The sequence below is a fragment of the Varroa destructor genome, unplaced genomic scaffold (assembly GCF_002443255.2).
Source record: "Varroa destructor unplaced genomic scaffold, Vdes_3.0 BEIS01000007.1, whole genome shotgun sequence".
Lineage (NCBI taxonomy): Eukaryota > Metazoa > Arthropoda > Arachnida > Mesostigmata > Varroidae > Varroa > Varroa destructor.
In genome coordinates, this window is record NW_019211460.1 from 33996158 (window position 1) to 34010868 (window position 14711).

The following is a 14711-nucleotide window of genomic DNA, read 5'->3' on the forward strand; positions in this document are numbered from 1 at the left end:
ATAAAAATATTTAAATAACCGCAAAAAGCGGTGGCTTTGGAAGTGGCCGGGAACATCATTTTCTTTTCTGACTTACTGGATAATGGCATTAAAGAGCGATGACAATTATGCTAAAACATAAACGGCCCATTTTTTTAATTTAAATAAAACAAACGGCTCCGCCACTAATCAGATGTTTCACTAGGATACAATTTGGCTTGTTATTTTCGTCACGGACAGGTGACTGCACCGAACTCGATAGGTTTCCAGGTCAAGAATGTGATAACGGAATATAGACAAAAGAATCATTGAGACAACTGAAAATACCTCGACATCAGTAAATAGAAAAATGCCTGGAATAGTTTTTGCGCAGAAAATATGTACTCTATTATATTACAACTAGGACTCCAGCTGCTACCTATATAGTTTTAATAGGTAACGCTGTCACTTTCCTAACCAGCCCTTAGGTTCCTTTCAAGCCAATTAATCACTTAAAGATAACTTCTAGCGGAATGAGCAGACTGTCAAACTTCGGCAAAGTTGGGAAAACGCCAATACTTGCACGAAATTTTCTGCTCTCTCTACCGTTTCAGTAGTCCTGTATCTCAGGGTCTGGTAGTCTATTCTATGAAAGATCACCTCTTATAAAATCTCGTCAATACGCCGGGACCATACAGAAACTTTTGATACTTCACAATATAGAACGAGAGACTTGTTTAAGCGGTCACGGATGCAACTATAGCGAATACTGACGCCTTATATGCATGGATAGAGGGGCTCCGAACTAATATTAGACGACGGCCCCGATTCCTTCCTAGAATAAAATGCTCACTGAAGCCTTGGTTTTTGTCTGCGAGTATCTGTCGGCAAAGTATTGCGCAAGTATTTTAGTTGCAAACTGTATATAGAGCATTTTTCTCCTCTATCCAAAAAATTTCGAGCTATATTATCAAAATATGTATATTATAAAACAAATTGCGATTTTTGATTTAGCCAAAGCTCGCTTTCATTTCTGATTTCGCCCACAACCAGAAGGCGCATAGCCTATTGGTAAATTATTTATTTGACGAATTTGGTTAATTTCGTTGCTAAATAAAGTTGGGTACCATTTAGAAAAAATACAAATATTGTGTCTTCAAAACATACTAGCCATTTTTGAATCACTTGCTCGAAGTGCGTATGATGATGTTGGCTACCACCAGTAAATATGAATGACATCGTCAAACCATGCTAGTATTCAGGAGCGATTGTGCTTCGTCATAACAGAGGATATAATAGTCAGGCTATTTAGGTAATTGGACGTCAAATATCTCAGTGTGATTTTCCACATTGTCAATATATCCTAGTATAGCGTTATACGGTCACTGGCAAAACTAACAATAATTCATTACTCGTACACAAAATTAGTACTCTACATAGAAAAATGAACCGGTGTACAAGTGCAAGTCATTCATGTCACAAATATACAAATATTTTATTCAAACAATCTCTTCTGCATTGAGTTTATATGCGTACGCTTGAAATCCTTGTTTAATGAATGTTAATAGTTCCTCTACAATTATGGCGTCTTCCTAAACGATGGCGTTCGGTGACTAACGAAGTGACAAGGTGATGCAGAAAGAAATTGTCTCCACATTTCTATTAATTCTTTCAGTCCTCAGCGTAAACATCAAATATTAGAATTGATTCGCATGGCCGGTAGACAAATATTTAGAATGAGTATTGCTGCTGCCGTTGTTGTCTTGTCTGTAATTACCCATACTTCCTTATTTTGACACTTGTTATAAAAATCGGTATATTGGTAGGCAAGCTTGTGATGGAACTTTGTTTGCATCGTTACGTCAATAATAGTACTAATAATAATAATGAGAATAATCATAAACTACCAATTAACTCTATTATAATGAAGCAAGGCGCTTCTCAATATAGCCACTGTTCCTCAACGGTTCCAATATTTCTTGGCCTCATTTTAACTCGTGGACTCCAATGCTGCTAATATACATCACCGAGGACACTCTCACTTGTGGCAAACCTTTTAATGATCTGTGAGGCAATGCCGACTTTACAACGATTGCCGGAATAACTCTGATTTCTGAATTGATTTCGCTAAACTAATCACTGAAAGCAATATCACGGTATTGAATATAGTGGTAAGTCTAGCCACAGTGAATCTCAAATTAAGGCTCTATCGCTTTATGAATCATTCAATTGATTCTTTGTGGTTTTCCATCCGCTAAACTCAAAAAATGATGAATTACGGATGAAGGTTTCCCTCGGAAATACGCACAAATAGTCTACAGTGATGGGGTTGTAGGATGCAAACCGACATTCTAGCGGGTTTGCTTAACAACTTAAATTATTATTGTAGTTTTAATCATAAGCGTATTAATTACCATGTGCGCCAAAGAAAGCCCTGTATACGTATTAGATAGATATGACGACAAACCTCCAACAGTAAATCAATACCTTTGTCATCGTTTAAGCTTTCCATCTTGGTTTCGTATTTCGAGTTCTGAGTGCTCGCTGATATTTGGAGAATGCTTACGTTGGCCATTTTACGTTTTACTTACGTAAACATTTTATTATCAGTAGTAATATTATTATTTGCCAAAATTATTATCCTTATCAGCAATCATCTACCTTTCTTTGTACACGGAATTCTTTAATTATTATTATTATTATTATAAGCAATTAATATACCATTCGAATATATATATATTTTTTTTTTAATATAAAAATTCAAGCTCGACATTTTGTCATAATGTATTTTTGCTATATTTGTTTTCTTGTTGTTTGTTGATGTTGTTGTGATCACTGTAGTAGAAGCTGTTTTTGTCATTACTATTTATTATTATTATTATTATTAGTACGGTTGTTTAATTGTGGTTTTCGTAATTTAACATATTATCTTACAAGAACATCGCAAGAACGCAAATCATAAATCTCGCCACCACGGGCTGCTTTGTTTCTTGCTTCATATTCGTTTTCTCTCCCAGGTTTTCTGTTTCTGAGCGTTCGTCTTTCTGCTAGAGATGTACAGTGATTAACAGCTAAAAGCTGCGAAAGCGCTACACGATTCCACTCTTCCTCTGTCTGTTTTCACAATACCGTAGAACTGTCGCCTCACACAACCGTCATGACCATTCTATTAGCTCTATTAGCTAGCGTTTCTTATCCTACCAGCCTTGTGTCTTCTAGCCTTAATGGCCAATAAGAATGAGCATCCCTGTTCCTTGCTGAATATATTAGATAGATCACAATGCACATAGACGTAGATGCCCCATCATTTCTGCTATCGAAAGTAAGAGGGAATAGTTCAATCAGAATACATAAGTATCTGTCCCGTACACCTGTACTTCCTAATATTCTCTCTCTTTTTTCTGTCACCTAGATTTTTTTCATTCGATTTTTACAACGGTATCTGAACAGGGTGTTCACAAAGAACGGAAGGCGGTCAACGGTGGCTGACAAGTGGGATGAAAGCGAATGATCAGATAACAGACATCAGTTCACTCTCCGTACCTTTTTCCCTTTTGTTTTTTTTATGGCTCCTCTCGTTCTCAACGTCTGCTCGATCGCGGTGAGCGAGATCGACGCTTTCTGTCGCGCGACCGATCCCGGTCCCTGGATCGGTCTCTTTCTCGCGAGCGATCTCTTCGGTCTCGGCTGCGGTCTCTTCTTCTCCTATCTTTACTCCGGTCTCGTGATCGATCTCTCCGTCGGTCAGTGCGATCACACCGGTCACTTCTGTCACCACGATCATTTCTATCTCTCGAGCGATCCCTCCCACTTCCTCGTTCGCCTCGGTCGAGTCGTTCGCGTGAACGGTCTGCCCGCTCTTTGTCTCGGTCTGCTCCTCGTTCCTTCTCACGGTCGGAACCTCGTTCTCTGCTAGAGCGGTCTCCTCCTTGATCTCTGGACCGATCAGCACCCCCAGCACCGATGCCACCACGATCTCGCCGATCCTTGCTCCGACGTCGCTCTCGTTTTCGTCGCTCGGCCTCCTCGCGCCGCTTTTCGTATTCGACGACGGACTCTCGCAATTTCGAATAGCCCACGTGCTGTTTGCCGCTCAGGTGATCGTCCACCCGGCATTGGGCGTCCCCAATGATGAGGAATGCTCCACAGACGTCGCACACTTCCATTGATTTGTCCTGCTCAAGATTGACTTTCATCCAGTCGTGGTTCGAGCGACTCGCCTGTGCAGAAAGCTGTTGACGCTCCACTTTTAGCTCGTCACAGAGTTTCATCAGGCCTTGTGCCTCCTCAACCTCGCCCTTCGAGCCGAGCTCTTCAATTTTCTTGAGTAGAACACTGATCTTGTCGTTAAGCACCTGGATACGTTCGCCATCCGGTGACTTTACCTCTTTTTTTGCTTCTTGTTCCCTTAGTTCCGCTGTCATGTCGAGACGATGGCGAGCACGTTGTATTTTGCGGTCCACATCTTTCAGAAGGTCTCGACACATATCGATGAACGAGTGTTCGTAGCGTAACTTATAGTCCTCAGATGCCTCCTCGTTAAACTGAATACGCAGTCGATCGTCATGCACACGGGCACACGGGCCCAAGTCAGCTTTGGTATTCGTGAAGAGGTCATGCGGACAGAATTTGATAAGAAAGTGCCGGCAAACATCTTCCTCGGCCCACTCCATCGTTCGGAGCGTCTCGTTCGGGTTGGCATTCCGGTGCCGGCCCATGAGCTCGTCCAAGAGTTTCTGTGCTTCGGAGAGCGCCATGGTGCAGTGGGATAACTGACCACTTGCCGGCAACGACACCACCACCACGGGGCTTCGGTGGTCCAACGGCTGCACCTTAGCCACACTTCTATGGCACAAAATTCCGCTTCTTCTTTTTGATTAAACCAACAACTCGTTCAACCGACTATCAGACCATGAACAAACACTCCTCTCCCTGAATCAACCAAAACAACAAAAATCTCAACAAAGCCCCGCCAGTGACGTAGAAGCAGACGAACTTGAGCCATTTTTTTTGCAAACATGGTTCTTTACGTCAACGTGGCAAACGGTAATATTCTATATAACACCTAGCATTTCATTTCTGACATCACTTGATAGTGACTTAACAATTTTTTCTTCAGTTGAGCTGCACAGTCTTATTTTTTTCCAAAAATTGCTTCTTAGCGATAAGCGCGCCAACATTCAAAAACTCATCCATAGATACTATGTTACAGTTTCCCTCTCCCCGCCTGGAACTAGCCGCACCGCTTGTACAACCGCGCAGGCCCAGAATTGTGAGACTCAGTTGCCATCGAGCAAGCGGCGAGTGCACCTATCGGCCAAGGTGAGCAGGGATTATTAAACAGCGGATTACCAGTGCCAGCAGCGATAGACAGCTATCCATTTCCAACGCAACAGCGGCGGAACAAGGAATCAAGATCGTCAGACGTATTGCGTGCCGACGCGCATATTGGCTGTATCGGATTTTCGCGCAGGATCGAGTAGTAACAACATCGGCGGCGGTATGCCTCAAACCCCACAATCGGAGTGCCGGCTAAAGGGTGGACACCCGCCTGCCGGTTAGTAAACGTATATGCAAATGTCCACTATATTTGGTTTACTGACGTTGTTATTGTTGTGTGCGGCGCATTCCTGCAAGAATGACACGGGCTGACCAAAATGTTTAGTTTTCCATTTGACGAAATGCTTTCAGCAAATGGTGTCATGATTTGATGCTTGTTGACAATGGATATTGCTTACGGCGATTCTAATGGCAGTGTTTTGTCCGAATATGGCCATATAGAATGTGCGCATCCAACTGCGTAATTTCCCAAGTGCAGCCTGTAACCAGGGGCCGTGCATGCGTTTTGGCCCACATCTAACGGAGGGCATCGTCAGTATCGCGCTATAATAGCCTTTTGCAGTTACAGTATTTATTAGCTGCTTACGAGAAGCTCATAACACAGCAGGATGTGCTTTATATTTACCGTTTTTGCGTTGCATTTCTTCGACTAACCGACGGAGCATAAGAATAAATTAATCAAATGTTCTTTCGTGCGTCAATCGAATTAAATATTGTGTGGTACTAGTTAATGATCGTAAATGTTTTCATGTACGAGCTTGTTGTTACTATGAGCCTTGCGAATGTATTAAGCCTAGTTGGTCATATTTGTCAGTTATTTCCGCCAATTTAGTGTCACAACGTTATGTGCATGCTCCATATGGTGGCTGGAAATTGTTTCATATTTTATCTCGGTAGGCTGATACCCTACTCGTAACTAGCTCTGTCCAACACCAATAGGGTGGTGGATACTGGAGATAAGGACGGGGTTTTTCCTCTGCGAACGTCATAACACTGTTTGCTTTCGACGTGACACCCAAAATATAGACCGCTGTCGTTTGTCGCAACTCTAATGAGAGTCCATTGGCTGGCTAAAGTTCGCCGACGTGAACAACAGCGCCTTTTGATCTGTTACGGCTGTTACTCATGGCAGCTGTAGCGGGAACCAATGCTGAGTTTTACATACGATATCGCCGTTAAAATATGTTATGGCTACTGGCTGGCTCTAGTACGATTAGTTGGCCGGCCGTAATGCGTGTAATCCCCTGTAAAGCTACGTTAGCGATCTATCTATAGCGTCTCAACGACAGCATGAAAACAATTAACAATGATATATTACAGAGGGGAACAAAATTAAAACTAGCAATGGCCAGTGTTCGTGACAGTAGCCCGAACGAGTAATAGCGAATAGGGAAACTGTGAAATAGTCGGATTTTTCGCTTGGCTCTTCAAACCGCTTAATGTCTTGAACCGTATGTGTTATTATTGAAAGCCTGTTTGTGCGAAGGAGTTGATCCATTTATTACGACGCTTTGGGGTCCAATCCACACCAGATTTCGCTATAGAAGTAGTACTGTAATTGAGCTCAGCAGCGCTTACATAACGTGTGATTTCGCCTGCTTTGCCTTCTTCACTTGATCCCATTTTTATTTTTTGTAAAAAAATCCTGCTTTACTTTAGACTAGTATAGATACGACCATATTTTTTAAACATTGGATGATAGTCAGGTTTAAACAACAAGCCTTATAAATCGGTGCCGTAATGGGCCGCCATTAGTCACAGAACTATTTCTCTTTACCATCTACGTTTCATTCAACATACGACAATATAAGCATCGCCTAATACAACACGAGTTCAGCTGCAGCCATGCTTTCAGCAGATATACATATATATACATAATAGCAAGCAAGAGTGGTAGAATTTTAGTTAGTAGCAGAATTTCTTTTTCTGTTGTTGTGGATTTTCTCGAGAAACTTTCTGCACCTTAGTAGCAGGTTATCCCCGTCCCCGATGGTGACGCAATTTTTTCTGTCAACGTTTAGTTTTTAGTGGTACAAAGAGCATCTCTGACATGCTCATAGAATGAACTGTTTGTTCGGCTTGTCCTCGTTCTGTGCTAATGGTGCTCTTCCGGCGAGACCAGTGTGATCAGCGTCTTTGGCTAATCGCTTGGTGACGGCGCCGTTCGGCGTTTTATTCGTTGTCGGGGCTGATCTTTTTGAGGCTCCTTGTGAATTTGTCTGTCTTGCGGTACTGCCATTGCTTGTTCATTTCTGCCCAAGGCGAAACAGCAGCTGTTGTGGCAGAGAAGCGCACATAAAAAAGAGTGTTTAATAACATAATAACAACAACCCGCCAATGGAAGAAACACACGTTTTGTTTTTGGCAAACGGCAAAAACGTCAGCAGCAATAACACGCAACCAATTTCTGGACGCGTCCAGTTCGTTCTTGTCGGTAACAGTAGCAAGCTGCTCGAACCGCTTCTGGGGACCTGTTGATGCGGTCTTTATTACAATCGTTTTTCTAAATGGGCAACTGATCAAACTGCGCATGTATGTACATCGTAGTCTCTTCGAACAGCAAAGGAAGCGGATAGCCTGGATAAATGCAAACGCTAAGCCAGTGGCTGTTTTAATGCAGACGCTGTTCTATTTGCCACATGCTCTGACTGCAGCCCACTAGTAATAATATCAGTATTATTAGTCCACAACTTAAATGACATACTTCGAAATGACCAGCGCTGTGCGTGGGAGAGAAATCTATTTTTGCGGAGTGTAATTTAACGTATTTTAACGAGTTTAGCATATTACTCGGTTAAATGCAGAGGTACCTCAATAGCTTTCGTTTATTGCGGAAGTTCGCTGATTAACAAATGAGTAAACGATATATTGAGATATATAGAGAGATTTGCAAAGAATTGTTTACTTTAACACGCATTGAGATATTAAACTCTGCATCAGTATAACCTATAATTATATGATATTTAGAAAAGTTATACATGTAATAATAAGGGAAATTATACATATTAATTTCTCTCTATAATCCACAATCAAACGGAACTAGTACGCTTATGCACCAAGGAACGATCTGCTTCATAACAAATGAGTAGGTCGAACAGGGTTTGTGCAGGCCTTAACCCGATAGTTCACAATAGAGGTAAAATGTATTGAATACAGCTGATTAGTAATAGGTTAGATCCGATAATAATTAATCGTATTTCCAGTGAATTTTATATTGATATTATTTTTCTCAGCATAACCATTCAACTGACTGGGTAACCTTTTATTTGGAATAAAGACACAATAATAATATTCTAGTGCCGCATGATATGGTTTGAAACATCTGTATTGTTAATTTCTTCCCTGTGTATCTACAGCCATGTCCTCCGGGTTCCATCATAGCTTCGCTAATGAAGCATGCAGAATATTGTTTATGTTCAGAATAGCAAATGTTTCTAAATATCTACGTAAAGTAAGCTGAGAGAACGCCGTAACAATATGAGTGCAAAAAACACACTGCAGTATGTGTTAGTCACAGATTTACGAACTGTTGTGACATACAGGAAAGGTAAACAACATTGGGCATAATTCTGGACAGAAGTGCCATCATCGATTCGGCCTCATGCATATGCTATACTATCTTTGCTGCGGAAAGTTAGAAGTGATCGTCGGGCAGGCAATACGCTGTTGTTATCAATCATTGACAGCCAATCCTTTGGATATTTTCAAAATGTGGTACCGTTCATATATTAGTGCCTTATATAGATTAGAGAGACGTCGAATGTTTTGGACAGACACTGCTAATTATGTCATGGTAGAAGTTAACAATTTTGCGTGTAACACACATCGTCTTTTCCCCGTGATAGTCGTAGAGGCTAATGCTGACTTATCAGGCAAAAGAAAACGCCAGTGAAACCTAATTATAATGTTTTCTTAACCATTTATATGATTCATTATTACTATTATTGAAACCTACGTAGTATATATGTAAACAATCCCTAGCGGTCTTTCAATGCGCGAATCGCGATAGCAATGAATTAATGACTTAATATGGCCATTGTTTACAAACTGGTGGGGTGAAGTGTCGGTCTCGTAGGTAGATGCTCAACTAGCAGACGAACAGTATGGATGCTATTGTTGAAACAAGCAGTTAGATGGTCGTGCATTACGCCGATATGGCGATTTCGAAGAAAGCCAATTATTCCGTACCTCGTTTGATCTCATAAAAGACTAGCTAGCCTTCTAGCTCCCTAGGCAAAGCTCTGCGTCATTCGGATGCGAGAACGCCAGTCACTGGAGCCTTGACAGCAATGATACTAGCAGCAATCACTGCACCATATCACCAAGGGCAATATAACGGCTGACAGTAGTTCGGGGTATATACTGATCTGTCAGCATCAAGTAGTAAGCAGTATCTGAACAAGTAATGTAAAATCAATCAACAGTATGTGCCTCAACTTTATAGTTTTTTGTGCGAAAAAGACATCGTCTGTCTCACAGATTACGCATCTGCCAAGCGCATGCGCTAGTAGCTGACCATGCAGTCGGGCAACTACAAATTGAATCCGGTGAATTGTCGTAACCTTGAGCTGAAGCGCTTGTGTTGGTATTATTTGAATTTCACTTACAGATGTGAACTATTTCATAAACTTAATTACCTCGATATCTTCACTACTGAAGCTTACGTGTACATGTAACTGAATACAAAATGTTCTGTACGACCTATTACAAAACATTGCTAATCTATATTCACGATTAAGAGCAAGCAACGTCATACAACGAGAAGCTTAGAAACATAGGAATTGCATCGGCCTCTCAGCGCAAGATACGGCTCATCGACAAGTGTCAACCAAATCACAATACCCAGATATTTTTGGATTGATCATATAACAATGGTTTAGGAGAGGGCTGAATTTAGGCCTGCTATTTTACCCCTCGTACTCTCGCTTTTGCAGGATGACTGTGATTGTGGCAGCTGAAGTCTAACGTGCCTTTGGATCGAGCATGATCATCAAAAAAACTTGCCCTTTGATTATAGCGTTACCATGAAGTTCCCGGGAATCGGCGTATCCAGTCACAAAGCAACAGAAAGTGCCATTGCCTCTATATGCCCGAATTGGCGTAATTTCTTTGCTTTTGCTGTGTACATTTTCGTCTAGTTTTATATTCGTATTGAGAGATATCAGGGTGTATTGAGAAACGCACACGGTTTGTGCTAAGCAATGAGAAGTTTGTTGAAGCCGCAAACGAGACCACTGGCTTTGTTTAGCCAATTATTAGCTCTCTGAAATCGAGCTTACGAAAATGCTGAATATGCAGAAAAATGAATGCTCCCCAAACGCCTGTTTACAATAATATATATTGGAGGGCAGTGTTGACGCTTGTTAAGGTGTCCTGAAGGTGCTAAACAAGGACAATAGGATCTATAGGATAGGATCATTCCCATTTAGCACAACAAACGATAGAGACGGTTCCTTCGAGCTTCTCGGTATCTTTCCCGTTTGTTGGTATGTTGGACGACGCTTACTGAACCTTAGCAGAGATCGTGGAACAGGCCTTCAAGGTCGTTTAATCACATCCGGCGTAAGAGACGGAAGTAAGTGTTTAATTGTTTTAACTGAAGTATTTACGTGTGGGCATTTACAATTTATAGTCAAGTAAAACACTGATTATTCTTCATCTGCTCACACAATATTATATCCCACGCCCTGCAGAGCGTGTGACGTTGATCAACTTATGTATCAATTTACGTCGCAGAATTCTTCTGATGAACTCTGTTTCGTTGGGCTACAAATATTAATTACTTAAAAACGTTGTTTTTTTCCTTTGTTGTCAAAACAACGTATCAAAAACGCAAAATTTTACATAACAGTGCAGACAGTATAGTGATTCGGTGCGTCATTGGTGGTTGGAAAGTATTCGTAATAGCATAACTTGATTTCTATTCTAAGCGAAAGTTTGCGTTTCGAAGTAGTTCTGTAGCATAAATAATGTTTTTTAAAAAGATGCAACAATTTTTTAATTCACGGTACTAATAAATAAGTTATTCTCTATTTCCTTCGTAGTTAAAGCTGGCGCCATGAGGATTACCCAGCACAAGCCCGAACGAGAAGCATCAGGTCTTTCAACGCACCCGGACTCAGATGAGGCGCTCATATCTGTATCGCCGCCTAAGAGTAATCAAATTAAACAGATCATCAATGGAGTAATTGTCAAGGTAAAATCATGTTAACAATTACTTTACTATTAGGAGCTTCAGATTTGATATCTAAAACTTGGGTAATTTTTTATTTGTGCAGTTGCCTGATTTCTTACCAGAAACGACCGCTTTGAGCGCAAAACGCAACCGCTATGTGCTTTAGCCTAGATGGCTGAAACTATGATGAGGTTTCGGATGGTTCTGCAGGATGTTGTATAATTTTCGTTTGAAATAGCACTTTATCTGTGCAGAGTTTTACAACCTATATTTGAGCCTTGCAAGAGCTTGATTTATGTGAATGACCAACGTGTTAGATTGACAAGAGCTAGGATGGAGTAGGACGCCCTGCTTGGCCAAGTCAACGTGTGAACGTGCCATAGGACTCGATTCTGTTGGTACTATGGGTGGCTTGGATGCCGAGAGGTGATTTACCAGAAGTTTACCCGACATTTTGGTGCCTTAGTTTAGAGCTCGACTTAATCCACATCTGGTATTATGCGATTCCTGTTATATGATGCGGTCGGTATGAAAATCGTCGTAAGTAGGTGGATCGTTTAGATTTGCGCAAACATCTATTTGGCTTTACGGTGAATGTATTACGTGCGATTTGGAAATGCGGATCGTCGTTGCGCGTATTTACTTTACTAAAATACTAGGGTAGCTTTCATCTACGTCTCACACACCATCACATCTCATTTAATGAATCGTAAATTCAAAATGGATATTGCAATTATTCTAAGGACACGTTAGGTCGTAAGCATGTATATATCGAATAACCAAAAATGCTGTATGTTGCTTGTATTGAATAAGAATTTCATTTGCTTGTCGGATGAACTCGTAATCAGTTTGTTTCTGCTCTATATTGTAGGGTGATGCCGATTTCCCAGCGGACGCGGTGAAGGCATTCCACGAAAGTAAGATTCACCCAAGCCACGAGTACCGACAGGGAAGCCAAAGCAACTACGCTAAGCCCATGATGATTCAGCAGCCGCGTAAATAGATGTCGAGCTGGAAAAATAAACAATAATAACAATATCAGCAGATGGATATCTAGAAAATCGGCATAAAAAAGGAAAAAAGGTCAAATAAAGAACTGTACGCAATTACGAAGAGAGCGTGACGAATAGAGACAATAAGAGAGAGCGACAGAGAGACAGAAACGGAGGACAAGTGGGAAAGCGGGAGACCCAGCGCGTGTGCCAATGGAGTCACCAGATCGATCTCTCAAAAGGAGGAGGAGATGACCGTATAGTAACAACTAAAATAATGTAAAGACGATAGGGGGAAAAAATATCTGCAGATAGTCTTTCGAAAATGGAAGATTCGGAAGGACAAAAGGCATAGCTAGCAGCAACTCAAGTATGCTGCTCACCTGTTTCTTATAAGAGGACTTCCGGCGTCGCAAGTCGAGCCAACGCGTCGAATAGATTTAGCAAGCAAGCTCAGAAAGTGCTCATCCAGACCCCTAAATTCAGGAGTGCTCTTGTTCCACTCGGGAAGCGTCAAGCGAAAACGGATGAAAATGCTATTCACAATCGTGATATTATGTGCCCGGCCAGCACAGTACGGAATTGGTCTCTATGCAAATTTCTCCCACCGGTGACAGTACATATTAAGCTATTTGTTTGAAATATTCAATCGCAGAGCTATTCACTGAATTTATAATATATTTATGCACTTTCAAAATGATGCAGTAACAAAAGTGCATAATAAAACTTACATAATCCACAACATAATATTATGAGCTTGGTCGTTCTCGGAAATATGTTTACTGTGCCCACCGAGCAAGACATGATTATTATTTAAGGTGGAGTATCCGTTAAAGAAATGCATTGGATGATGAATTGATTACGGTCTATTCCATATGAACCTAACTTGGACAGCCCTCGTCCGTTCTCGTTAAACATTATAATACTGTTTTCGGTAAACTGAACAGTAAAAAAAAAAACTTCACGAATTTTTGAAGATTTAATGAGAAAAGCACTAATCTACTGACACGTAAGTGTTGCAGTTTCGTTTGTAGGGAATATTGGCGACATGAAAATAATGATAAGAACACATGATACTCCCAACTAGCAATCGTAGATGAATATGGACTTCCATGTATTAAGTCGAAAATTCTCGAGGCGTCGGAACTCGAAAGGATAATGCAAAAGATGTTTCATACTGAGATCAGCAGGCCGTGTTGAAATGACTATACATTTGGGTAGTTTTTCATCGTTGACTCCATTTAGATATATGCTCGTACATAATGGCAGACAATCAGGATGTGCGATACCACAACAACGAACGACTGCAATTGGTTGCAGAATTCTAGTTTTGTATTACACCACGACAACACCTGGATACCGTCTCATCTAACACATGCGTACAGCTGAAGCAAGCAAAAAAAGGAGCATTAGATGGGCTGCAAGGGCCTCTTTGGAATCAACTATCGCCAATTAACGAGGCGGTAAACTAAATAGGTAACTTAAGCGGCCCTGAGAAATCTTTATTGAGAATTTGATTGCTCTTCCGCCAATAGTGCAAGAATGAATAAAAAAGATGCATTTAAAACTGTGCAACATCTGATAAAAACTTTTGTCGACAATATGAAAGCAGTTTCAGGAATTAATTTGTTTGCTACTAAATAGAGATTCGTGCTTTAAAACTACGATAGTTTTTTGATCGGAGGGACCGACATGTGGCCGATGGAAAAAAGATACTAGAAATGAAAGCAGAAGAAACTTTGTAATTATTGGCTTGGTATAAATGTGGATTGTGCGGGCCGAGGCTTATAAATGGTAGGCTAAATGACACCCCTCAGCTACTGCGCAAGGTTGAGGATGGCGAGCTGATAACCAATTACCTCGGCGTCAAAAAGATGATAAAGAAAACTAGTGCAAGCGGCGAAAAATGGGCCGGGTTCAGCGCGGATGCGTTAGTCGGTCTTTGATGAAAAAGTCTCATGTGCAAAAAACAAAAAACCAATGCTGCTAACATAAAATAAAACCGATAACAGTTATCCTCACTACAGTTGTACTGAAGTTTAAAAGGTTTAGATTATACTTCGTATAGGGGCGTAAAATCATCGAAGGAACCTTAGATTGAATATAATCAGTGCTGGTGATTATAGTTATAATGATGATATAAGCTAATTGTGAGACATGTTGGTAGACGGCTAGCTAGCAACAAGAAAAGTAAACAGGAAAATGTTACGGTAAGCTTAATCCCCCTTGTATCACGTCACATTTTC

At 40.9% G+C, this 14711-nt stretch overlaps 2 protein-coding genes across 2 annotated transcripts; one reads left to right on the forward strand and one right to left on the reverse strand.

The window, feature by feature from the left end:
• Positions 1-1419: 1419 nt before the first annotated feature.
• LOC111254440 (luc7-like protein 3) lies at positions 1420-4911 on the reverse strand. Its single transcript, XM_022815299.2, has one exon. It carries the CDS (start codon positions 4713-4715, stop codon positions 3540-3542), a length of 1176 nt encoding a protein of 391 aa, XP_022671034.1. The 5' UTR covers positions 4716-4911; the 3' UTR covers positions 1420-3539.
• Positions 4912-5224: 313 nt separating this feature from the next.
• On the forward strand, positions 5225-14486 carry LOC111254442 (death-associated protein 1). The gene is made up of 3 exons (XM_022815302.2): positions 5225-5515; positions 11343-11494; positions 12345-14486. The coding sequence occupies exons 1-3, from the start codon at positions 5461-5463 to the stop codon at positions 12474-12476; spliced, it is 339 nt and encodes a 112-aa protein (XP_022671037.1). The 5' UTR covers positions 5225-5460; the 3' UTR covers positions 12477-14486.
• Positions 14487-14711: the final 225 nt, after the last annotated feature.